Raw genomic sequence first — 25,367 nt, 5'->3', positions numbered from 1 at the left:
ACATTACTTATTCAAATCAAGTACAAGTGACATTAACGCGGTGTGACGGAATGTCGGTATGTTATGTAATGCTCTCATAGGTCAAAGGACTGTCTCCCGAATTTTCATAAACATGTGCTACTTTCCATACTAATATTCTAGAGCAGTCAGAAAGCAATTATTCACACATCACCAGCATGTCATATTGTCAATGCGAAGTCGTTAACGGTCAAAACGTCTCAGTCTAACGGTAAACGTCAGTCGTTTAAAAAGAGCTCCGTTAACGCTTCAGAACGTCAGTCAGGGATTTTGTTTGCAGCTGACCACAACGCCAACGGTACAAGGATGGTTTCAACAGGAAAGACAAACGTCCTTTTTCTTGTCCTAGGATTTCATTTATGTTTAAATTTAGCCCAGGGAAGGAACTTCTATAATGTTGGTAAGTGAGATTATATTAAAATCATGAATACGTTTTTTTTCTAAAGATGCTATTTATTTAAAAGAAACGTTGATACTGCAAATGCATGCATTTAAGATTTTGTTGTTTTTGTATAAAATTGTGATTCATTAAAATGAAGCAATAATAGTATGTTTTAAATGTAAAATAATAAAAATATAAATAATAAAATAAAATAATAATAATATTAATGATAATAATACTATAATAATAATAATAATAATAATAATAATAATAATAATAATAATAACATTACTAATAAAAAGGTTTTATATTCGGTGTTCAATTAATTTATTTATTGCAAAAAGTATGATATCTTCATAGTTGTCTACAAATTGCTTTTTATCTGTTTGTTCTTGATACACTTTTGAGCTATAGGAAGTATGTGACAAATGCGTTTTTACATGCTTGGCACATTTATGTTTCCTACAAATGTTCTCAGTACGTACTTGTTCAAGTAAAGTAATGCATATACATGTATATATAGAAAATGTCAATTGATTTATTTCCCGCTTTATTTTCTCTATGTGTAAAAATATATGATTACCTTGTAACCGTAGAATTTACGGCTCAACGATTAACGACCGTTAGATTACCGACTCAACGATTAACGACCGTTACATTATCGACTTAACAATTAACGACCGTACATTTAACAATTCAACGCATACATATTTCATGGAAAGCCATAACTATATACAACTATAAATATATACAATAAATCACGATTTCAAAGCTATGATTTCCGGAAGCAACAAAAAACTATGCAGAAGAATACGGAATATACTTAAGGAATATACTTAAGGAATAAACAATCAAAGTTTTCAAGAATACGATATTGAGTTGGTCGTAAATAGAAAGTATTTCATAACTGTTCTTACGAATATAGGGCCCATCTCATAAATGTAAAGCAGACTGTCGTAAGATCGAGACATATAGAAGGTTACTGGGCGAGTTTGAAATAAATCCAGTTTAACATTTCCAGCCAATCTATTTATTTCAAACTATAGTGCAATTCAAGGGCGGTTCAAATTTTCGACTTTAGGGGAGGCGTAACTAAGGGGTGTAACCTTTTTACTTGCGCCCCTCCCTCCGAGCTGAAATTTATTTGGTTTAAAGTGAAGGGGAGTTTGGAGGTTCTCTCCCAGAACATTTCGACAATTTTTAGTCCGAAGTAGAGCATTTTGGGCGTATTTTAATACAGTTTTCCTACTATATTGAAATACAAAGTAAACTTGGGACGATGGGGGGTGGGGGCGCTGGGTGCGCCACCCCCTGGAACCGCTAGTGGAATAAAACCAAGTATAAAAGATCGTACGTTGCGCTGGTTGATAATATGGCTCCCACAAGAAACCTGAAAAGCAAGAAATTTGCTTACTTTTCACCAGTCAGTAATTGCCAGAAATTGTCTTGGCTCACCAAATATTTATATTAATTAGTTCAAGATTTCTTTATTAACAAACTATATAACATGGCTGCACATTCAATTTCTTTAATAAAGGATATAAAGCATTAAAGCAAAGGCAAACACGAATCTATTGTTTTGTAAATGATTGATTGATGGCCATGTTTACAAGACATGCTTTAAAAAAACGATAACCGCAAAAACGCAGGTTAACGATTGTCATAATAATGTTTGAACTTTTAAGATCTGCATGTTATTTGCTGTCTCATGAGTTTTACGCACGTGTAAGTTTAAATAATCATATTAAATATACATGCAAATAACTTAATGCATATTCTAGTTTTGCTTTTATCATCCACCAAATTCAGATTTAAACCATGGTAGCAGTATAATCTGCCAGGAACATTTTTTTCTTATAAATAATAATATACAAAAAAGGCGGTAACTAACCAACGCCATTTCAACCATTGTCAAATAAACTTTACGTACTATTACCTAACTAATTTAAGTGAAAAACAACACTCATGTGAACTAATTTTGATGCACAGGTGCGAAAACCGCGTTTAAGTACAGTCGAAACCCGTTGAATCGAACTTCCCGGGACCGGCAAAAATATCCCGAACCTCAGGAAATTCGAGCCGAGAGAGATTTGTTACATTCAGTAGATACAAAACGGTCATTTACCTCAAGTTCGAGTCAAAGAGGAAATCTAGCCAAGCGAGTTCGAGTAAAAGGGTTTCGACTGTTTACATTAAATGGTTTTCATGTACATTCATCTTCAGAACATGGCACAGCATATACACCAAGAGATTTAAAAAACGCAATACATGTAGTCTGAACATTGTTGTGCTTTTAAAGTATCCCAGTGTGTATACAACATGAATTGAAGGGCAGTTTTCACAAACCAAAGAACTGTCCTAATTAAATGTGCACTGTGTATTCATTGTGACCAGGATGTTGACATTTTTACTTATTTTCACACAACGCACGTGTCAATGTTGCGCAATGTTTGACATATAATTTGTTTATGTATTGCAGGTCTGTTCAACATTCATGATAAACATGACTGTGCATAATTAAGACATTAAAAGTAATGGACGTGTATTAGGAAATTAGGACGTATCTGAATTAACAAGTTGCTATTAAAAATGACGCACACCGCTAGACAATAATTAGTCTATCTCTTTAAGGTTGTCACATTGTACTCGTTATTTTTAATGAATACTAAATGACATGATACCTTAATTCATTTATATCTCAAAGAGAAGGTGTGCCGGTCCAAGAAAATGATAAATTGTTGGAAACCGGTTGGTAAATTAAAAAAGGATAAGTCCGTGAGTTCCTGTTTATGTTTATTACTTTAATTGAATATATTTTCGGTCAATTCTTTTATTAAATTAATTTCATGTTACAATTCATATTTTTTTTTAAACCGCCCCCCCCCCCCCCCTTTCAGTTTATGGGCCTTTAAAGAGACTAGACAATAGATAAGTCAATTGCAAGAAAAAAATAGAAATTTGAAAAACACGTACATGAAATCGATATCGTTGTGTACAACTCATTGAATATTACATACTGATGTATCACATCGCTTACAACACATGTATCTTTCGCAGTTTGTGCGTACTTTTCCAATTCGACATTTATTGTTTTTTTTTCTAAAATACTTACGTTTAATTCTGCCTATTTTCTATGTACATAATTGAATCGTGAATCATATCTTATGTTGTTACTATATATGTTTGAAAATCATTTGTAACTTATATATCGAATTATGTTAACTCACTCTTAAAGGTGACCTATAGACCCATGGGGCCGGGTGTACTCTCACTGTATAAATTATGTTATTTATTTGTATGATACACATGTCACTATAATAAACAATCTACTACTACTTTATTGAGTTGGTCTACCACGTAAATACCAGTAAAATTAAAAATAGCGTCGGTTCTATCAATCTTTATTTATCACGTGACTTTAACACTATCTGGGAAACCTTTATGCGCTATTTTTAAACATGTAAACTCAGCTCAGACGGCTACAGAATATTCTTTTAATTATGTAAAGTGATGTATAATCGGCCTCACACTAGCTCGTTTTGACAATTCTAGGCTTGTTTTGAGGAAATAATGCATTTGCCGATTTTAGGACCGTCTGGTGTTTAGTTCCTTTAAAGTGAATACATATTTATAACTATAATTATCTATATATAGCAGTCCACTTGACGACAATTTAGAAGAAAACCCAACAATTTAAGGTTAGCTCTTTTAATAAATGTTGAAATTGTTGTTAACGATGGTCTAATAAACATCAGATGAGATGTTCCAATGCATGGCTTTGGATGAGCACACCTTTTTAATTGGCAAGGACGATACGGATTCCATACAGATGTAGCGCATGGACTCATAATTTTTTCACAACGAATATGCAATGTCCCGTGTTGTCATTTACAGGTGTGAAGTATGGGGTAACAATGAACGTGTACTCTGGACGGGACAACCCTAGCTGGGTTATAGACGACAAGGACCCTATGTACTCGCAGATATCGTGGGCCGTAAACAGCAACCCACCTACTGAGTAAGTACAGTGATATACAGTCAAACCCCGTTGGCTCGAATTCCCAGGGACCGGCGAAAATACCTCGAGCCTCGGAAAATTCCATCCAAGCAATGGGTCCTTAACATCCAGTTCGAGAAAACGAGTAATTCGAGCCAAACGAGTTCGAGCCAACGGGAACCTACTGTACTGCTAAAATGGTCGTAATCATGGATAAGATGTTGATGAGTTTGGTCGAATAAATAACTGAATTGTTGATAAAAATTGTAGCTCGAGAGGATGGTCATGCGCATATACACATTGCAGAGGAAACTGGTAGTATTTGTGAACACATTGTTGATTACAAGTGGCCATACAAACTAGTTCAAGCCCCTAGTGAAGTAAATTCAAGTTCCAGAGAACTTGGGTTTCACTGACTGCTCCAAGGCGGTAATCCCTTCATTTATCGGTTTAACTTTTTTAATGAGTGTATGATCTGGTTGTAGTGTTCGTATTTGTGTATGTGGTGTTTATATGATTGTGTCTCTAGTTCATTGTCGGTTAGGCCCTTGCAATGTGCCTCTCTACCGGGTTTATATTTTAGTGTTCGACTACTGGGCTTATCCCTGTAGTTTTCATTGTATTCAAAACAAAATGCTGATGATAAAAGTAATGGTTTTGAAATATGCTCGTAATTTAACGCACGATGATTATGGTATTTTTCATGAACAGGTTACTGATTATTAGGCTCGTATTATTGAATTAATTAAACATGCAAATGGTCGTATCCATTAAGCATTTATTGATGAAACCATCTATTTTAAAGCCATAAACTGTCACGAAATACGACTTTTTAATAAGATCCCTGATTCCTGGTTCGGGTTGGGTAGACATTCCCAGCGCCAACATTTTCGTTTTATAATGATTGAAGCAATTGTGATTGTAGATGGAAATGATATTTTGTCATCGAATACATTCAATCAAGACTTGGAACTTAAACTGGTTCGTCAAAACAACAAGGCCAATTCTTTAATCGTGATATGTCATTCATATAAAGGCTCTTATAAATGTCATTTATACAACAATTCTTGAAATTCATACAACGATACTGATAAATTTTTAATCAATGAAAAATAATGATATGTAAGCTTGAAACGCATAAATGTCATTTACCTTTTTAACAAAGGAAAAACGATCTCGCAGTACCAGCTTTAAATTAAAATATGGAATGTCATAAATGTATATGCAAATTCGATAAGTAATTATCGTACAATACTTCGTTATAATATTATAATATTTCGTTGAGTACATATCTAAATAACTCGTGTTTATGCTTGTATCAATACAACTGCTACAACCGCCATGTTTATTCATTTCTGTTTATTTAAAAGTCATGAACATTTTTTCCAATTCCGTTATTTAACGCCAGCACTGTACTCTCTGTTTATCTGATAATTATACAAATATTTTGAAATTGATGTTGATTGTGTGGCAATATTTTGTTTGTTCATTAGCGATATATTGCGTTAAAAAGGTGTGCCGATGCGTGTGACCTGAATATGTGGCAATGTATTGTCTGTTGAATATGTGCGGCGATGTCTTGTCTGTTGAATATGTGCGGCAATGTATTGTCTGTTAAATATGTGTGGCGATCTCCTGTTTGTTAAATACGTGTGACGATCTCCTGTCTGTTGGATATGTGTGACGATCTCCTGTCTGTTGGATATGTGTGGCGATGTCCTGTCTGTTGGATATGTGTGACGATGTCCTGTCTTTTGGATATGTGTGACGATGTCCTGTCTGTTGGATATGTGTGGCGATGTCCTGTCTGTTGCATATGTGTGGCGATGTCCTGTCTGTTGGATATGTGTGGCGATGTCCTGTCTGTTGAATATGTGTGACGATCTCCTGTCTGTTGGATATGTGTGACGATGTCCTGTCTGTTAAATATTTGTGACGATGTCCTGTCTGTTGCATATGTGTGACGATGTCCTGTCTTTTGGATATGTGTGACGATGTCCTGTCTGTTGGATATGTGTGACGATGTCCTGTCTGTTGAATATGTGTGACGATGTCCTGTCTGTTGGATATGTGTGACGATGTCCTGTCTGTTGGATATGTGTGGCGATGTCCTGTCTGTTGGATATGTGTGACGATGTCCTGTCTGTTGGATATGTGTGGCGATGTCCTGTCAATATGTGTGGCGATGTCCTGTCTGTTGAATATGTGTGACGATGTCCTGTCTGTTGGATATGTGTGACGATGTCCTGTCTGTTGGATATGTGTGGCGATGTCCTGTCTGTTGCATATGTGTGACGATGTCCTGTCTGTTGGATATGTGTGGCGATGTCCTGTCTGTTGAATATGTGTGACGATGTCCTGTCTGTTGAATATGTGTGACGATGTCCTGTCTGTTGGATATGTGTGGCGATGTCCTGTCTGTTGGATATGTGTGGCGATGTCCTGTCTGTTGAATATGTGTGACGATCTCCTGTCTGTTGGATATGTGTGGCGATGTCCTGTCTGTTGGATAAGTGTGGCGATGTCCTGTCTGTTGAATATGTGTGGCGATCTCCTGTCTGTTGAATATGTGTGACGATCTCCTGTCTGTTGGATATGTGTGGCGATGTCCTGTCTGTTGAATATGTGTGACGATCTCCTGTCTGTTGGATATGTGTGACGATGTCCTGTCTGTTGAATATGTGTGACGATGTCCTGTCTGTTGGATATGTGTGACGATGTCCTGTCTGTTAAATATTTGTGACGATGTCCTGTCTGTTGAATATGTGTGACGATGTCCTGTCTGTTGAATATGTGTGGCGATGTCCTGTCTGTTGGATATGTGTGGCGATGTCCTGTCTGTTGCATATGTGTGGCGATGTCCTGTCTGTTGAATATGTGTGGCGATGTCCTGTCTGTTGGATATGTGTGGCGATGTCCTGTCTGTTGGATATGTGTGGCGATGTCCTGTCTGTTGAATATGTGTGGCGATGTCCTGTCTGTTGAATATGTGTGACGATGTCCTGTCTGTTGAATATGTGTGGCGATGTCCTGTCTGTTAAATATTGTGTGTTGAATAGTAGGCGATGTCTAAAGTGTAGACAGTGTGGCAATGTCTTGTGTTTCAAAAAGCGGCGGTGTCTTGTGTATTGGAAGTGGGTCAATATATTGTGTGTCAGTTGTGCGACGATGTCTAATGTGCTTTTTGTATGATTGGCATTTGGCTCTTGATTTACATCGCTATTGCTTGTAGGCGTGCAGTTATATTTGCATGTTACAACTTTTTCCAGCCTAGACGACGACCACCTTGGCTACTGTGGTTTCACAGTACAAGCCACAAATGCTCTTGGTCAGACTGCCTACAAGACTGTTGGGCGTCACACCAGTAGGACGATAGAGTCTATGCTGCTGCGTTCTTGCCCATCCAGCCTCCAGCTCAGTTCGGGGCTGATGAACCACGTGACTTCAGGCATCATGGGACAGGTGAGCAAATGTTAGGTCTACGTGGTTAATCGTAACTGCTCGGCCATTTCCGTATTCATTCGGAAATAAACCGAAAAGTAATACTTTTAGTTAGATTTTTAGTATATCAAGAAACGGTTTAACAGTTTCCGCCAGAATACTTATCAGCTTTATAATACTTCCAACATTTACCTCCTGGTGGATGATTTATTGTTATATAACATAAAATATTAACCCTTTAAACGATGTATACATTCATATGCCCTAATACGGCATGAAAGCGGAAAGGGGTCTACTTAAAAAAACTAATGTCAAGAGTGATAGTGGTTTAAAGGTATTGTTTAGAGATAATAACACTGGTTAGTCAGATGACTCTTAATATAGAATACAGAACAAAACATTAGCTTTTTCCGCATTCCAAATGCCAAGTATGACTCTACCCAAAGACATACCGGTATGATGTATTTTCCAAAAGCAGTATTGTGCATTCTTTACATTATAGAAACGTCCGGCTTATCATGAACGATTTTAGCACAAGTTAAATGTTTTTAATTAGGAGATTATTATTAGCCACTGTATATATCTTTTGAATTTATAATTTCATCTTTGATATGTATCGTTGTATTGCCGCTGATGGGTTGCCAGTGCGTGCGTGCGTGCGTACGTGAGTGCGTGCGCGTATGTGTGTACTGACAAAAGTCTGCCGAAATTAATTATAGTTTTAACATTTTTATCAACTCCGATAAATGCCTTAATTTCTGAAATCGTTTTCTATTGACGTGAACCATTGGACAGGGCAACCACGACATTATTGCTTTATTTAACCCTTGAATAGTTCAGTCATGGTTTACCATGTAGTAACATATGTAAAACGACCCTCTTACAACATGTAAGAGCAATTTACATATGAAAGAGACACAGAAATAGCCGATTATACATGTTTTTGGTCTGTCGCTCTTCCTTCGAGCAATGTACAGTTCCTTCCCTATTTGTCGCGTATATTTTGACCATGTTGATAACTTATTAAGGATTGTTTCGGTAGTCAGGAATATTCCATCAATTTTAGAACGGGGTTCGGGTGGGTGTGTAAGCTTATTTATTCTCGCACTCGGGCCTTGCCCATTCGGCGAGTGCTGCGATAAGATTGTTAGTAATTTGAGGTTTATGAAGCATAAGTGCACAGACAGAATATAGCCCTGGTTAGAGCTACCGTGTTTTTTTATTACTTGCACCAGTGTATAGCACTGTCACACGGGAAATAAACGTTGATGATTTAAAGCTGCACTCTCACAGATTAACCATTTTTACAACTTTTATCTTAGAAAGGGCAAAAAAATAATGATATAAGGTTGCTGACAAAAAATCAGATTTTCATATTTCAGTTCGAAAATTGATGTTTTATGCCTTAAACCGTTACTAACGGTCTCGGAACGAGCCAATTTTCGCGAAAATCCATGGAAACCAGTAATAAAAGACTGCTGACAAAAAATCAGATCGCAGATTTTTATATTTAAGTTCTAAAATTGATGTTTTATGCATTTTTCTTTAAGGCAAAAAATAAAAAAAGTTGTCAAAACGTTCAATCTGTGAGAGTGCAGCTTTAACTCTAAAAATAGATATTATTGGAACATGTATCATCTGTACAAGTTAATGATGAACTTTTACTCCCAAATGAGATGTACCACAATTGTTTTAATTTACCGAAAAGGGTGAAATAATATCGAACACAATGGTTCAATCTTATGAAGGATACCGCGTTTAATTTGAAAGAAAGGTGCAGAAAACGCGGTGTTTCTACCTTATGAGATGATAGAAGATCACAGTAAATCTTTTAGCATTCACTAAATTTGTTAAGGCCCACCACTCATTTAATATTTTTGCGTTTTCAGCTATCAAATACAGGGTTACAATCTTGTTATCAGTAATTATTATTTACCATAAATGTATAATGTAGTAAGTTGTAATAGTTTATCATTCAAAATTAATGTTTGTTACACATGTTTATGTATTGATTTTGAATAAGAGTGTCACTTCAAAAGAGAGCGATTGTCAAGTACTGTTTTTCATGTTCGTTTTATGACTGCGAACTTACTTTGTTTCATACTATCGTTAATTTATTATTATTGCCCGTGACCTATTTCCTTGTCGATTGTAAAGTGGCCTATAATTATCTTTGAATTACTATGAATATACCGCCATTAATGACACATTAATTATGACGTATTTGTAACATATTGCTGTCGTAATTACATTGACAACATTTGCGTTACTTTGTAATAAAAAGCATGTTAGTTTATATTAAAGCGTAGAAAAGACACCTTTGAAAACAATTACAACGATGTTCTCCATTTCCTTCTTTACACTTCAAGTGCCTTTAAGGGCATTCCACAGTGCAAAAGTTGTTTGAAGGTCCAGAACATACAAGTTTTTTGGGGCATTTTTTTTTTGGTTTTGAGGCTCAATATGTAGCCGTTCGTAACTTATCGGCCATTATTATTGAAAAAAGTTCGGATGAATATGGAAGGTTTACAATGTCAGAAATCGGTTCACTTTTAGTTTGCTGTACGTAGATCGCGTAGTAATTTAATACAAGTTAACACACTACATTTAGTAATTGGTATAATTAAAAAAATACAAATTACTTCTACTAATGAACCAGCATACATCCGAAGTTGGTTTTGATACAAATGGCCGAGGAGCTCCGAATGAATATTTAGCAAGCACAATACATCCGATGCGACATGTGTAGCTGTAATTTATAATAGGAGTGGAGCAAATTCTACGAATTTGAATTAAAAAGCATTTGCATTTTTTTCCTGGAAACGTCTTTATACAAAATGAATATTTTGTTTGTGTCAAATCAGATAAATCATTATTATGTTGTTGACAGACTTATCCGAGAAAGTGCAAATGCTTTTTGGTCTAAAACGGATAAAATTTTCTTTCGTAAAAGTCCGAATGACCCCAAAACTTGTCACAAGGATGCTTGTTTTACTCCCTAAAATGATCGTTCTTCAAAACTAAATATCAAACATGAACTTTTGAAAGAGTTTAATATTTGACCTTCCCCACCCACATTTGCACTGTGTTATTTTAACTGGTTGCAAATTCGTACTGGGCTGTCATACAAATGTAAAACTTAACATGGCGAATCAAATCCACGCTTTCTTTTTCCGTTTTCAAGTGACACTCTTATTTAAAATCAATACAAAACACATGTATAACAAACATCAATTTTGACTGATAAACCTTCAACAACTTACTAAATAATGCATTTATGGAAAATATTAATTACTGATTGTAACCGTGTATTTAATAGCAGGAAGCGCAAAAATATTAAATGATTGGTGAAGGCGAAAAGATTTAGTGTGGTCTTCTATCGTCTCATAACGTAGAAATGCCGTGTTTTATGCTTATTGCCTTCAAATTAAACTCAGTATTCTTCATACAAACCACTGATTTCGATATCTATTCATCCTATATGGATACTCAATTAAAACTATACTATAAATTGTGGTGAATCTTATTTGGGAGAAAGAGTGCATCTTTAATTGGTTTTGAAGATAGTTCAAATTGACCAATATATATTCAACTTCAGTCTAGTTCGACTGTTAAGATATCTTGTCACTGTTCTGAATTTAAGATATTTTTTCTGACAAGTTGACATGTTAATTTTGGGATCATAAATTGATAGGTATGAAACTTCTTTGATGTGAGTATTGTTGTCAAAGCAACTTTCAGCTGACATGTTAATCATTCAAAGCCGTACAAAATAGGTTGATACATTTTTTGTTTGTAATTTGAATGCATTACCATGTTAAACTCATTTGACTTTAATGATACCCCCCAAAAACAAAACAAAAAAAAAACAAAAAAAAACAACAACAACAAAAAAACAAAAACAAAAACAACAACAACAACAAAAAACCACAAACAAAGCATACGATTTGTGCACAGATTAAAACATATTAACCTTTATTATGCGTTTTTAATTAATAGCAACGTGGTCACATACTCTCCAGTTAAAAAAGCGCCAAATTATCGCTATTATTTTTTTTTATCTGTACACAAATCATATGTTATTTTGATTATTTATCATTAAAGCTGCACTCTCATAGATTTACAATTTTTACAACTTTTTTTATTTTTTGTCTTAATAAGAGCAATTTTTTGCGTAAATATCTGCAAACCACTGATATAAGACTGCTGACAGAAAATCAGATGGTAGATCTTCATAATTCCGTTCGAAAATTATTTTTTATGGCTTAAACCGTTACTAACGTTTTAAGAAAAATGCATAAAACATCATTTTTTTAACTTAAATTTAAAAATCTGCGGTCTAATTTTTTTGTCAGCAGTCTTGTTTAACTGCTTTCTATTGAATTTCGCCAAAAATTGCTCGTTCCAAGACCAAAAAAAAGTTTTCAAAACGTTCAATCTGTGTGAGTGCAGCTTTAAAGTCAATATGTACAGCATGATAATGAATTGAATTATAAACACATTACCTGTAGTGTACGCCTTAAACTACACAAATACGAGTGTTGTACGATAATATCCGCAAGTTGTGTCTAGCAAAAAAAATCATGTTAAAATAATTAAATACGCTTGAAAATTTGCTTTTATATGTTCACATTATGATTAATTTGCTGTTGAAAATTGTATGGTTAAATCTAGTGTTTCAGTGAAATATAGTATATTTTTCCACAAGTGAGCAATAACTTAACGAGCGTATATATTTTATTTTGGTGTTCAAGAGGTAAAAATATGTTTAATGTTTTTTAGTTTTATTAACAAATACAATAGACAATATGTCCATGAGTATACCTTTACAAATAGAGAATTATATGCATGTAAGTAATCAAATGGTCAAATAAATCACCAATGATCATATAAATAAATATTCATGTTTCATGTCATAATAGAGACACAATATAGCATTATGTACATGTATATGACAGCGAGAGATCATTGTGTACATGAAAAACACATATTATTCATAGTAATAATGGTATTGGTTTCTAACATTAAATGCCTTATGTATATACATAGCTAAATTTCTATTCACTTTAACATTGTCCGATTGCATTAACTCAACAAACTTTGGTACATTTGGTCTAGTCCAATAATATTTACTAATATAAGTTTTTCTTAAATCACTATACAATGAGCATTCTAAAATAAAATGAAATTCATCTTCTAATACATAACAACACAAACATTTTCTATCAATATATGGTATTGGGTCAGGTTTGTGCCATCTGCCTGACTCTATTGACAGTCTATGTGAAGAAACTCTCAATCTACACATGTCTTTTCTAAATTTGTACATATTAACATTTGTCAGATAAGGTTGTAACATAAAATTACTAAACATTGTATACGATCTTGCACGAGATGAGTTATTTAATTCTGACATCCAATTCTGAATAAACATATCATTTAGTCTTGTTTTTAACAATGATATAAACATATTTTCATCACCAACTCCTTGGTTTAACCATACATAATGAAAGCCTAGAGATTGCAATAAAGAACACACATCATTTGCCCAAGATTTACAATTAGGTCTTGTTTCAATATAACTACACATATGAGAATACATACCTTTAACATATTTATGAGCATCTAATTTTATAACTTTCAACCAATATCTTATAACATTAACAACTCTCCTAGTGTACAATGTAGTTCTACCAAGTTCGCCATATATAAAGTTATTCTGAGTTTGAATTTTAACACCTAATAATCTTTTGCAAAAATTTAAATGTACTCTTTCTAAAACAATAGAATCCTTTAATCCCCATACTTCTGATCCATAATTTAAAATTGGTAAGATTAATTTATCAAACAAATCTAACTTATTACTAATAGACATATATGGAAACTTAGCTAAATATGAGTTTAACTTGAAAATAGCCTTGGATGCCTGTCCTGCTAAAGTATCAAAGGTGGTGGTGAAGGAACCACCACAGGTAAAAATAATACCTAAATATGTAAAATGTTTAACTATTTCTAAATTGACCCCCTTATAAGAAAAAACAATATTTTTCCTTAACCTGCCTCCCTTTTTAAAAATCATAACTTTAGTCTTGGTAGAATTAACACTTAATTTCCATCTATCACAATACTGCTCTAGTAACAACAAACCCTTTTTTAACTGGTCTTCAGAGTCAGCCATAATAACAATATCATCTGCATATAATAACAGAAACAGTTTCAGCATACCTATATCAATACCATCAAAACCATTTAACATGTAATACTCTTCAATATCATTTAAATACATAGAAAATAAGAATGGAGATAAGCTTTCTCCTTGTCTAACACCAAGCATACATGTAAAGTCATCTTTACTAATAGTATTATGCATTTTAATTCTAGACTTAACAGTGGCATACATAGATTTAATAACATTAAACATATTTCCTCTAATTCCTAACTTCAAAAGTTTATACCAAATGACATCTCTCACTAAAAAATCAAAGGCCTTAGTAAAGTCTACAAAAACTGCATAAAGTCTCTTATTATTTTCTAACAAATAATTTATAACACCATGTAGTACAAAAATATTATCAACTGTGCCCATATTTTTTCTGAAACCAGCCTGTGCCTCAATATATACATGATATTTTTCAGCCCAACAATTTAATCTATTATTTATTACTTTAGTAAACAATTTACCAAATGTACTTAATAATGTAATACCTCTATAATTATTTGTATCATTCTTATCACCCTTCTTATGCAAAGGTACAATAAACCCTTCAGACCAAGCCTCTGGAAAATATCCACAACTCAACAACTTATTAAACAAAGTACATACAACAATAAAGAAATTATTACTATTAATACCATGTTTAAAAAACTCATTTAACAGATAATCAGGCCCAGCAGCTTTACCATTATTTAACTGGTTACATGCCTTAACAATATCCTCATGTGAAAATGGTACATTCAATTCTTCAAACATAATATTCAATTCTTCATTCATATATCTATCATGAAAATACAAAATATCTTCATCAGGTTGATAAAATGTTGAATCTGGGTCATTAATAGCCTTAAAATATTGTAGAAAATCTGCATTTGACAAATTACCACATTCTTCCTTAACAACTGACCCTTTTAACATTTTCCAATACATCTTAGCATTTGATAATCTAACACTTTCTAATTTCTTAGTCTGCATTTTATCATACATACATTTCTTTTTTCTCACAGTACTCTTATACAAGCTTCTGGATTCTACCATATTCTTTCTATTTACATCACATGGATAATTTCTATACATGTTTAAATTTTTATAATAACAGTGTTTTAAATTTTTACAACCATCATCAAAATATAAGCCATCATTTGCTCTACATACATGTGCAACATTATTATCACAATATTTTTTAAACAAAGGTGAACATATATCTTCTATAATATTACAGAATGATTTCAAATTGGAATCAATATCATCATTACTATGTGAATTTTCAATGTCATCACACAGTGTTTCAAGCATATGTGTAGTCTCTTCATTATTTAATGTGTTAACATAATCATTCTTTTTGTCATCACTCCACATGTATTTATATGGTATATTATCAACTGTATCATCAATTTTCACATCTTCATTACAAAGACTATTATTACCACAAATTTGTGAACATCCCAAGCTAAAACTAACAACACAATGATCATAATGTTAAGACAAATATTGCTTTGCTCGTTTGTGTATTTGAATATAAAAGGTCTGCATTCTGGCAAGATGGTGGTTTATAAGCGTGTTTATACTTACACTCCATTCAGAACTCCTCGGCCATTTTATCAAAAACAACCTCGGATGTGTGCCGGTACATTAGTTGAAGTAGTTCGTATTTTTTTTTAATTTTATCATTAATAAAATGTAGTGTTTAAGAGTTGTATTATTGATCTAAGTTTAAATTCATCGCCAGTGAAGTGTATTATTGCAAACATGATTAAGACTCCCAAGAGTTAAGTGATACAGTTTAACTGCTAAATAAAATACAACGATATTACAGCTTTTTGAGTAAGTAAACCGTCCAATTACATCCGATGTTGTTTTCGATAAAAATGGCCGAGGAGCTCCGAATGCTCGCACTCGGGCCTTGCCCATTCGGCGAGTGCTCCGATAATATTGTTAGTCATTTTTTTGAAGCAAAGCCCACAGACAGAATGTAACCATGGTTAAAGCTACCCTGGTTCTTTATCGTGCACCAGTGTATAGCGTTGTCACACGGGCCCTTCCATTTAACGTCTCTCCTGGAAGACGATTTGTATTTGTTTAGTAGTGCGGGAATCGAACCTGCGACCCCTGTATTGTCAGTAAAGTGTGTGACCACTAGACCATGGATCGGTCACAACTACTCACAGTACAAGGGAGCTATTGCAGTGTGTGTATACCACGTGATAAATTACGTCATATATGCTACGTCGGAAGGCAACATTTTGCTTGAAATTTAAATTTAAATCAAAGATAACTTTTCTTTTACTACACCATTTTAAATGAAACGAAGGGGTGTCTATGCCGCTGAAATAGCCCCGCCTTATTACCGGAGTTTGATAAGGAGATTAGTTTCATCAAACACTTCGACAAACATGTTTTCAAAATAATGTTTTAACAGTGCTCCGTCAGACGGCCGTACTGTGAAAAGGTTTAGCGAAGGGTTTTAAGAAACTAAACCCTCAATCAAACTCTGGTAAAAGACCCAAGGTTGGGCTCCGTAAGCTGCGTATACTGCGTTAGGTTTCATATAAAATAGTGAAGAAATAGTGAAGTAATCTTTGTTTAAAGTGTTCATCCAAAGCAAAATATGCCTTCTGACGTAGCATTTATGACGCAATTTATCACGTGGTACACACACACGGTACTGGTGCCCGAGGGGAACGCTCAACCACTCAGAGTTATCGGAGCGATCACAAATCTAGCTTGGTGGTGTTAGTAGTTTATACACCGGGTCCCGGCGTTAGCACATTGAAGGGGCCCAGAGTGACAGTTCAACCACTGCACTCCTATCCTGGGTAGAACCAGTACTAGGTGTCTTCACCTCTGCAAGGATCTGACAACTTCTGTACATACCAGGGGCAGTGGTACAGTGCGAATGGTCGTAGAAAATATTTCATAACCAAACACAACAGAAGTGACCTGGTCCGCTCGGAAATCGAACCCGGGTTCTCCGATTCAGAGTCCAACGCTCTACCGATTGAGTTAACCGGGCGGACTTCAGAGTTCAAATCTAGCTTTTATGTTCTTGTTGTTGTCGAGTTTACACAGGTCTGCCCGCGCCCTATAATGGCTGCATTATGGCTAGACCCCGTCACATTCCCAAGTGTGACTTAAACAGAATTTTGAAGCTAAAAGGGGAGTTTTATGTTCTAAATTTATTTATAGTTTATATAGTTCTGTTACCTAGTCATAACGTCCATATCTAATCGTTACAGATCCGAGTGACAAAGCCCCAAGTAGCGAAGATTTCCGTGACCCACAACAATGAAGAGGATAACTTTACAATCAAAATCCGCCAGACAATTGGGGGCCGGAAGAAGCGGCAGGCGGCTATGTGCGCCACCAGATTCGCCCCAGAGAACTGGAACTACGCGCCAGTACAAAGAAGCAATAACTGTTACAATTATGCCACAAACATACAGACCAACACTTTTGCTCAGCCAGGTAAGTGAACTTCTAATGTGGTTGTTGTAGTTGCGGATGTTGTTTTATGATAATTATTTTTTCGATTCTCATATTATCGTGTTGTAAGCCATTTACTCACTAGCTTAAAATTGTATGACATTTTCACTTACATATATAATTTTACCATGACGCTGCATGATTACACTCTTAGTAATTAAACATTAACGTTCATGTTTACCTACATTCATTATATTTTCATTATTTCTAATAATACCATTCTAAGTAACTTAACATTAAATAACATACTCACTTACACATACTATATTCTCATGATTTCTGACGATAACATTTTAAGTATCTTAAATTTAAAGGACATACTCACCTACATATACTATATTATCATGATTTCTTATGATAATATTTTAAGTAAATAAACATTAAATAACATGTTCACCTATATATATACAATAATCTCATGATTTCTGATGATTACATTTTAAGTATCTTAACATTAAATGACATATTCACCTACATATACGATATTCTCATGCATTTTTGACGATAACATTCTTAGTATTTTAACATTAAATCACATACTCACCTACAAATTCTATATTCTCATGATTTCTAATGATAACATTCTAAGTAAATTAACATTTAATAACATGTTCACCTACATATATGATATTCTCAGGATTCTAAATGCTTCTAATGCCATTTAAGTGTGACTTTCAAGACAAAGCACGAATTAAGTGAAATGGTTGAAAAAAATAGACATACAATTTATTGGATTTTTTCCTAGGACGTGCTTCCGGTCGTCGCTACACCAGAACCACCGCAGCTAACGTCTATGCGGCCACCTTGCGTGATGGCCTAACGCCCCTTTCCCGCCCTGACGCCGGAAACCAGTGCTTGGTTGCTCTTGTTATCTGGCCGGGAGAGGACTACCATTTCTTGCGTCTGGATAACGACGGATCATGGTCACAGAAGAGCGGACGCACGCGGGCACGTAACGTTGACGATAGTGGAAGACGTATTTTTGACCCCCGGACTGCCGACAGAGGTCCATATGTTGTATTCGCTGGTTTTCTCGGTGTTGGACCCAGTGCTAACGTTCGTTAGTTCTGTAATATAGAAACACAACACTAACCTATAGGCAATAATCGCCACGTGCCTCAAAGTTACAAAGTATTATTTTCATTATAACTGATTTTAAAATCTGGAAATAACAGTATGACCAATATTAGCTGCAAGACCCTAACACTAGAAAAAAACAAACGAATCCGGTGTCGCTAAAATCAAATGTTGAGACTTTTTGTGCTTTAAACCGAATTTAATTTTACTTCTGGAGATGTTTTTTATCCGAAAATAGGGCTGTTTATACCAAATATATCTTCTTTTACATGTGTAAAATTGTGATTTGATGTCTTTATTCTGTCCTGTTTCTTTATTCAAACCATTTAATTGCACATTACAAAAAATATGTGATCCGAACGTTGACGTCAATTGGAAGTCAAGCTGACTTGGTTTTAATTCCCTGAATAAATAAATTAAAAAGTACACAGCAAAATCTTCAAAATCAAATTTAAAGACGAATTGTAAAAAAACTTGGACACTTTGAAAACACCGAAAATAGTGTGATTACATTTACTACTTATTGTATTTACGTGTTGTCGTATTGATGTTTTGTATATTGTTATTTTAATTATTTGTACAAATATTTCTAAGCACTTTAGAATAGTAAGTGAAAGTAGTATACAATATTAAAAAGTTGTTAAAAATTAAATTATTCATTAAAATGTTTTCGTTTGTTTATTCATTATTCCTATTCGTTGATGCGCATGTGCGGCTCCGAACATCTAACGTCATATCCGAAATCTGTTATTCACAATCTCGTGTGGGTGTACTCATAAAAATCAATATCAAACCTTTAAAGGCCTAGTTTAAGCCTTCTATAAGTGAAGCCCCCCCCCCCCCCAAAAAAAAAAAAAAAAAAAAAAAAAAAAAAACCGTGTATTTGTACACAACCTCTGTTAATTGATCTTAATCTTATTGCCTAATTGTCTTATCAGATCTCCATTCTCAAGTCAAGTCAAACAACGTTCATTCTCTCATACCATAATATATGGCAAATGAGGTATATCAATGAAAATCAATGACATGGCGGCAGATTCATCTAAAACACTGTATTGCTCTGACCATCTTTCTGATTCTTTCTGTAACAATCCTTGAAAATATCTTATATATAACATTAATTAAAGAAATACCACGATAGTTGGCTGGGTCGTTTTCAGCACCAGACTTATGTATAGGTGAAATTAAACTAGTTCTCCAACTGTCCGGAAATTCACCCGATGAAAGGATTTTATTAAATATTATATTCAATATAGGCGTTATCAATGTAATGGTATTATTTTTTTATAGAATTCAGCGTCCTATGCCATCAATACCATGGGCCTTTCCAGCTTTTAATTTCCTTATACTTTTTCTCGATTTCCTCATTTGTGATAGGTGCGTTTAATAAATTTTCAATTTCGATATGTTCAGCCGTATTAGAAATATCCAAGCCAGCAACAGATTCTTGATTGTCTTTAAAAAGTAGAGATTTAAAATATTCAACCCACTCATTAGGCTTAATTGAGCTCACTGCCTCAGGCTGTTTATATGTACATCGCTTTAATGTTGACCAAATTAATTTTGGGTTTCTACTATTATCTTTCAACATCTTACGTGAATGCTTTTGATATTCTAATCGTTTCTTTCTACATACTTTCTTAAATGATGACCGTGCTTCTTTATACATATTAAAATCAAACTCGTCATTAGTATGCCTGAAATGGCGCAATACTTCTGTTTCAATTGGTTGCAAGTTCGGTACCACCATTTTGGTTGATCCGACTTATTAAGCGATATCCTTTTCTTACACTGCATGACACCCGCCGCTCGTTTATAAATATACAATAGCATAGAAATAGCACTATCTATATCAATTTTGACTAAATCTAAAATTGAACGACTGTGTAAATCAATCATAGAAGAAAAAATAGATAGAAACTTATCTGCCATGCGTTCACTCCATTTAAAACTATCAAACGTTTGTATATTAGGTTCGCGGTCCCCTTGTATATTATTAGTACCGTTATTGCCTTGCATAGGAATTGAGACTTGAGTAACCATAGGAAAGTGATCAGAGCTATCTATATCATCAACATTAAAGTAGCTTATGTAATGAAACAACTCTGATGAAGCTATATGATAATCTACTACACTTCGACCCCCATTAGCACAACATGTGATATTCTCCTCTATATCATTATGTAGTCTACCACTTATAATATGTACATCCAAAGTGCAACATAATTCAGTTAATGCTTTACCAAATGCATTGTATCGTTCAGAATCCTTATTGTTTCTATGCATACTAAAGTAATCCGAGTTATAACCTACCTCTGCATTATAAACATAATTTAGATTGTCATTTGGTATATAATCTAAAAGGTTTTTTGTTCGAGCATTAAAATCACCAGCCATATATATGAGACAATTGTCATATGTATGCTTAATCATATTATTCTCTATTAGAAAAATGCCGTTAATGTCTTCTTGGTATATAGTGGAACCTTCTGGGGATACATATGCTACATGAAGTATAATATCATGTGCAAAATCATACAAAGATGACTTAATATAAAGTACAATACAATTTACATAATCCTGACATATGCGGCTTATAAATCCTGATTGAATATATTCACATTTTACAAAAACACTTACACCGTCGCTTTTTCTAATTGCATTTACAGGTTTCTTTCTAATATATCCGAAATGTTTATATGATAATAAAAATAATAAAAATGAATCAAATTCGCGTTCGTTATCACCCCAAGTTTCCACTACGCCGAATATATCAAACTGTTGCACATAACGTTTAATCTCATGAGCATTATAGTATTTGCGTAGACTAGCAACATTCCACGTGGCAATATCAAGTTTATAAACAAGGTCACATGTATTCACGCTTTGGCCGCTTCCCTAGTCGATCCTCGGAGTGTCCTCGGTTTCAGTCGGAGTGTCATCATCGTCCAATGAAATTTCGTCCCGCTGAGCTCGTCTATTGTCGTCCCGCTCCTCGCGATCACGTGCTCGTCTTACGCGCCATTTGGTTCCCGGTTTACCGCGTGCTGGTCCAATTTCATATATAGATTTATCCCGATCATTGTAACCGTAAATAGTGTCCTCGATTACCAACTTGTCATAGTTCATTGAGCCATAATTGCCTTGTTCACGCTCGAATATCAATCGTTTGCCTAATTCTTTGCGGATGGCCCTTGTCCTCTCAGTAAAATCCTCGTGAACGATATATGACGAGTTTCGTAAATAACGTTTGGCTTTATTCAGAATTTCATCTCTATCCTTGAACTTTGCAAATTTAACAATAATAGTGCATTTATCGGCACTAGCATTCGATTTCATACGATGTGCCCGCTGTTGGACCGTATTTGGTACAAAAACGAATATGGTACAAATTTGTACCATATTCGGCCGAATATGGTACAACTGTCTAATTGTACCATATACGTATCTGCAGTTTTGGGGTAAAATGCCTGACCAAATATGGTACAAACTTGTACCATATTCGGATGAAAAATGTACCACATTCGTTCCGAATATGGTACACACTCATCATCGTCATCGTCATCATCATCATCGTCATCATCATCATCGTCATCATCATCATCATCATCATAACTACAATTTGCATCAACGTCATCAATACCATCATGAAAATAATCATCATCGTCATCATCATCATCATCATCATCATCATCATCATCATCATCATCATCATCAGCATCATCATCATCATCATAATCATCATCATCGGCGGCCGGTAATCATTGGCGTCAACATAATAAAAAACTTTTTTCATCATCATCATTATAATCATTATCATCGGCCGATAAACATCGCAGTTATCATCATCACAATCATCAAACCCCAATCATCATCACCATTGTCATCATCATCAATTACATCATCATCGTCACCATTAACGCCATTATCATCATCATCGTCATGATGATGACAAAAGTTTTGATGATGATGACGACGATCAAAATTACCGTCATCATCATCATCACAAACTTTTATCATCATTGTCATCATCATCACCATCATTATCACCACAATCATCAAGGTCATCATCATCATCATCAACACCATCATCATCATCACCATTATCATCATCGTAATGAAGATCACAAAAATGTGATGATGATAACTGCGATGTTTTTCGGTCGATGGTGATGATGATGACAAAAGTTTTGTAATGATGATAACGACGGTCAGCACATCATCATCATCATAATCTACCGATAAAAATCGCCGTCAGCATCATCAAAACACATTTGTCATCATAATCATCATCATTATAATAATCATCATCGACCGATAAACATCGCTGTCATAATCATCAAAATACGTTTGTTATCATCATCATCATCATCATCATCATCACATCAATTATCAACACCCCAATGATCATCATCGTTGTTATCTTCACCAACACCACCATCATCATCACCATCAAAACCAACATCATCATATCCATTATCATGATCGTAATGGTGATCACAAAAGTTTTTTTTGTGATGATAATGACAGCGATGTTTTCGGTCGATAATGAGGATGTTGTGATGATGATGACGACGATGAGAATATCATCATCATCATCGGCCAATAAACATCGCCATCATCATCATCACAAATATTTTGTTATCATCATCATCATTATCATCATCGTCGGCCGATAAACATCGCCGTCATCATCATCTAAAATCTTATCATCATCATTATAACCATCATCATCGTCCGATAAACATCGCTGTCATCATCATCCCAAAACGTTTGTTATCATCATCATCATCATCATTATCATCATCATCATCACCACAATCATCAAACCCCAATCATCATAACCACTGTCATCATCATCACCACCACCATCATCATCACAATTTTTTTACCATCATCATCATCACAAATGTTTTGTCATCATCATCATCACATATTCATTTTACATTTTGTATTTTATAATTTGTTTCATTCAAGAGATTCAACAAACTTGTACTTTTTTCATTTATTGGTATACTGACAGGATTTTTCAAAGTAATATTGAAGAACATAGAACAGCATTTAAATTTTAATCCAACTGTAGCATTTTGACCAGACATAATATACATATATACATTCATTTTAGTAGCAGCCAAAATATCCCAAATGTGCTTCGTAAAAAGTTACCATTAAATGAGCAAATGACAACAAATTTCCGGTAGAAGAACATAATCATCAATCACAAAAATAACATAACAGGTTTCCAAACACCGATATACATGTATATTTCACCTGTAATGTCTGTACATGACATCTATGATATCATACCAACCGATTCCACTAACACGCAAACGCAGCCATGCGTTTGCCCATTTTGGCCCCTTGATGATTTCTTTTATTGCCGAAATAAGACCGCTGTTTCTGCCCGCTCTTGTTAATAGGAAACGAACGCTAACAGGATTTCTGTTACTAGTATCTAGTCCAATATCCGGCCGAATGTAAATTCTAGGTGTTTGCAAACTCATTGACCTTATTAAATCTCTAAAGGGTTTGCCGACCTTCGCCAACACAAACTGGATTGACGGGTTTGATTGTATGCAGAACTTAAAAATTTCAACTTGAATGTGAAGTGGTAACATCAGAAATGGAAAAGTCGTTCGCCTCTGTGCCCTCCTATTGTTTATCATATCTTGAAGCTCTTTCAGGGCTGAACACACAGAGACGTCACCGTTGTCACCAGAGTCACCGTTGTCGCCGGAGTCACCGTTGTCGCCAGAGTCACCGTTGTCGCCGGAGTCACCGTTGTCGCCGGAGTCACCGTTGTCGCCGGAGTCACCGTTGTCGCCGGAGTCACCGTTGTCGCCGGAGTCACCGTTGTCGCCGGAGTCACCGTTGTCGCCGGAGTCACCGTTGTCGCCGGAGTCACCGTTGTCGCCGGAGTCACCGTTGTCGCCGGAGTCACCGTTGTCGCCAGAGTCACCGTTGTCGCCGGAGTCACCGTTGTCGCCGGAGTCACCGTTGTCGCCGGAGTCACCGTTGTCGCCAGAGTCACCGTTGTCGCCGGAGTCACCGTTGTCGCCGGAGTCACCGTTGTCGCCAGAGTCACCGTTGTCGCCAGATGCAGTGTTGTCGCCAGACGCAGCGGTGTCGCCGGAGTCACCGTTGTCGCCAGAGTCACCGTTGTCGCCAGACGCAGCGTTGTCGCCAGACGCAGCGTTGTCGCCAGACGCAGCGCTGTCGCCAGAGTCACCGTTGTCATACGACTGTTCTAAGCGTGATATTATGTCCTTGTACACGCGTTGATTGATACGGATACTAACGTAATGCATGCCAAATCCTTCTGGGAAATACCCCAATGCAATTGTTCCAACATCACCATCGAACTTTCCATCTGCTGACACAATTGATGAGTGTTCTAGTCCTCGGGTACAAACTACCAGGCACTGCAAATTATATTCTCTCATAAGTGCAATGAGCGTGAGGTTGTCGCCGTATGTCCCATTCTTAGACATATTCTTAACGTATTCATCAAATGTTTCATCATAGACAAAAGTTTCATAGAAATATCTGTTTTCTACAATGTGATGGACTGCTTCCTTACGTAAAGCATCTACGTCTTTGTATATACCAATTTTACCAAGTTGATGCGATATAGCAGCAAATTGACAATTTCCATCCGGATTTGGGTCCATGGCAATATTCACCCCATCCAACAACTGCAGATTTTCATGGTGTGTTGAAACATGATAGTACTTAGTTCTGTGATTTTGTTTCTC

At 35.3% G+C, this 25,367-nt stretch overlaps 1 protein-coding gene across 1 annotated transcript; it reads left to right on the top strand.

Moving 5' to 3' along the window:
• Positions 1-241: 241 nt before the first annotated feature.
• LOC128218718 (uncharacterized) lies at positions 242-19,191 on the top strand. The gene is made up of 5 exons (XM_052926405.1): positions 242-418; positions 4,295-4,418; positions 7,667-7,859; positions 17,289-17,517; positions 18,281-19,191. The coding sequence occupies exons 1-5, from the start codon at positions 325-327 to the stop codon at positions 18,598-18,600; spliced, it is 960 nt and encodes a 319-aa protein (XP_052782365.1). The 5' UTR covers positions 242-324; the 3' UTR covers positions 18,601-19,191.
• Positions 19,192-25,367: the final 6,176 nt, after the last annotated feature.

This window comes from Mya arenaria, chromosome 15 (assembly GCF_026914265.1).
Source record: "Mya arenaria isolate MELC-2E11 chromosome 15, ASM2691426v1".
NCBI classification, from domain to species: Eukaryota; Metazoa; Mollusca; class Bivalvia; order Myida; family Myidae; genus Mya; species Mya arenaria.
This window is presented reverse-complemented; position numbering and strand designations above follow the sequence as displayed.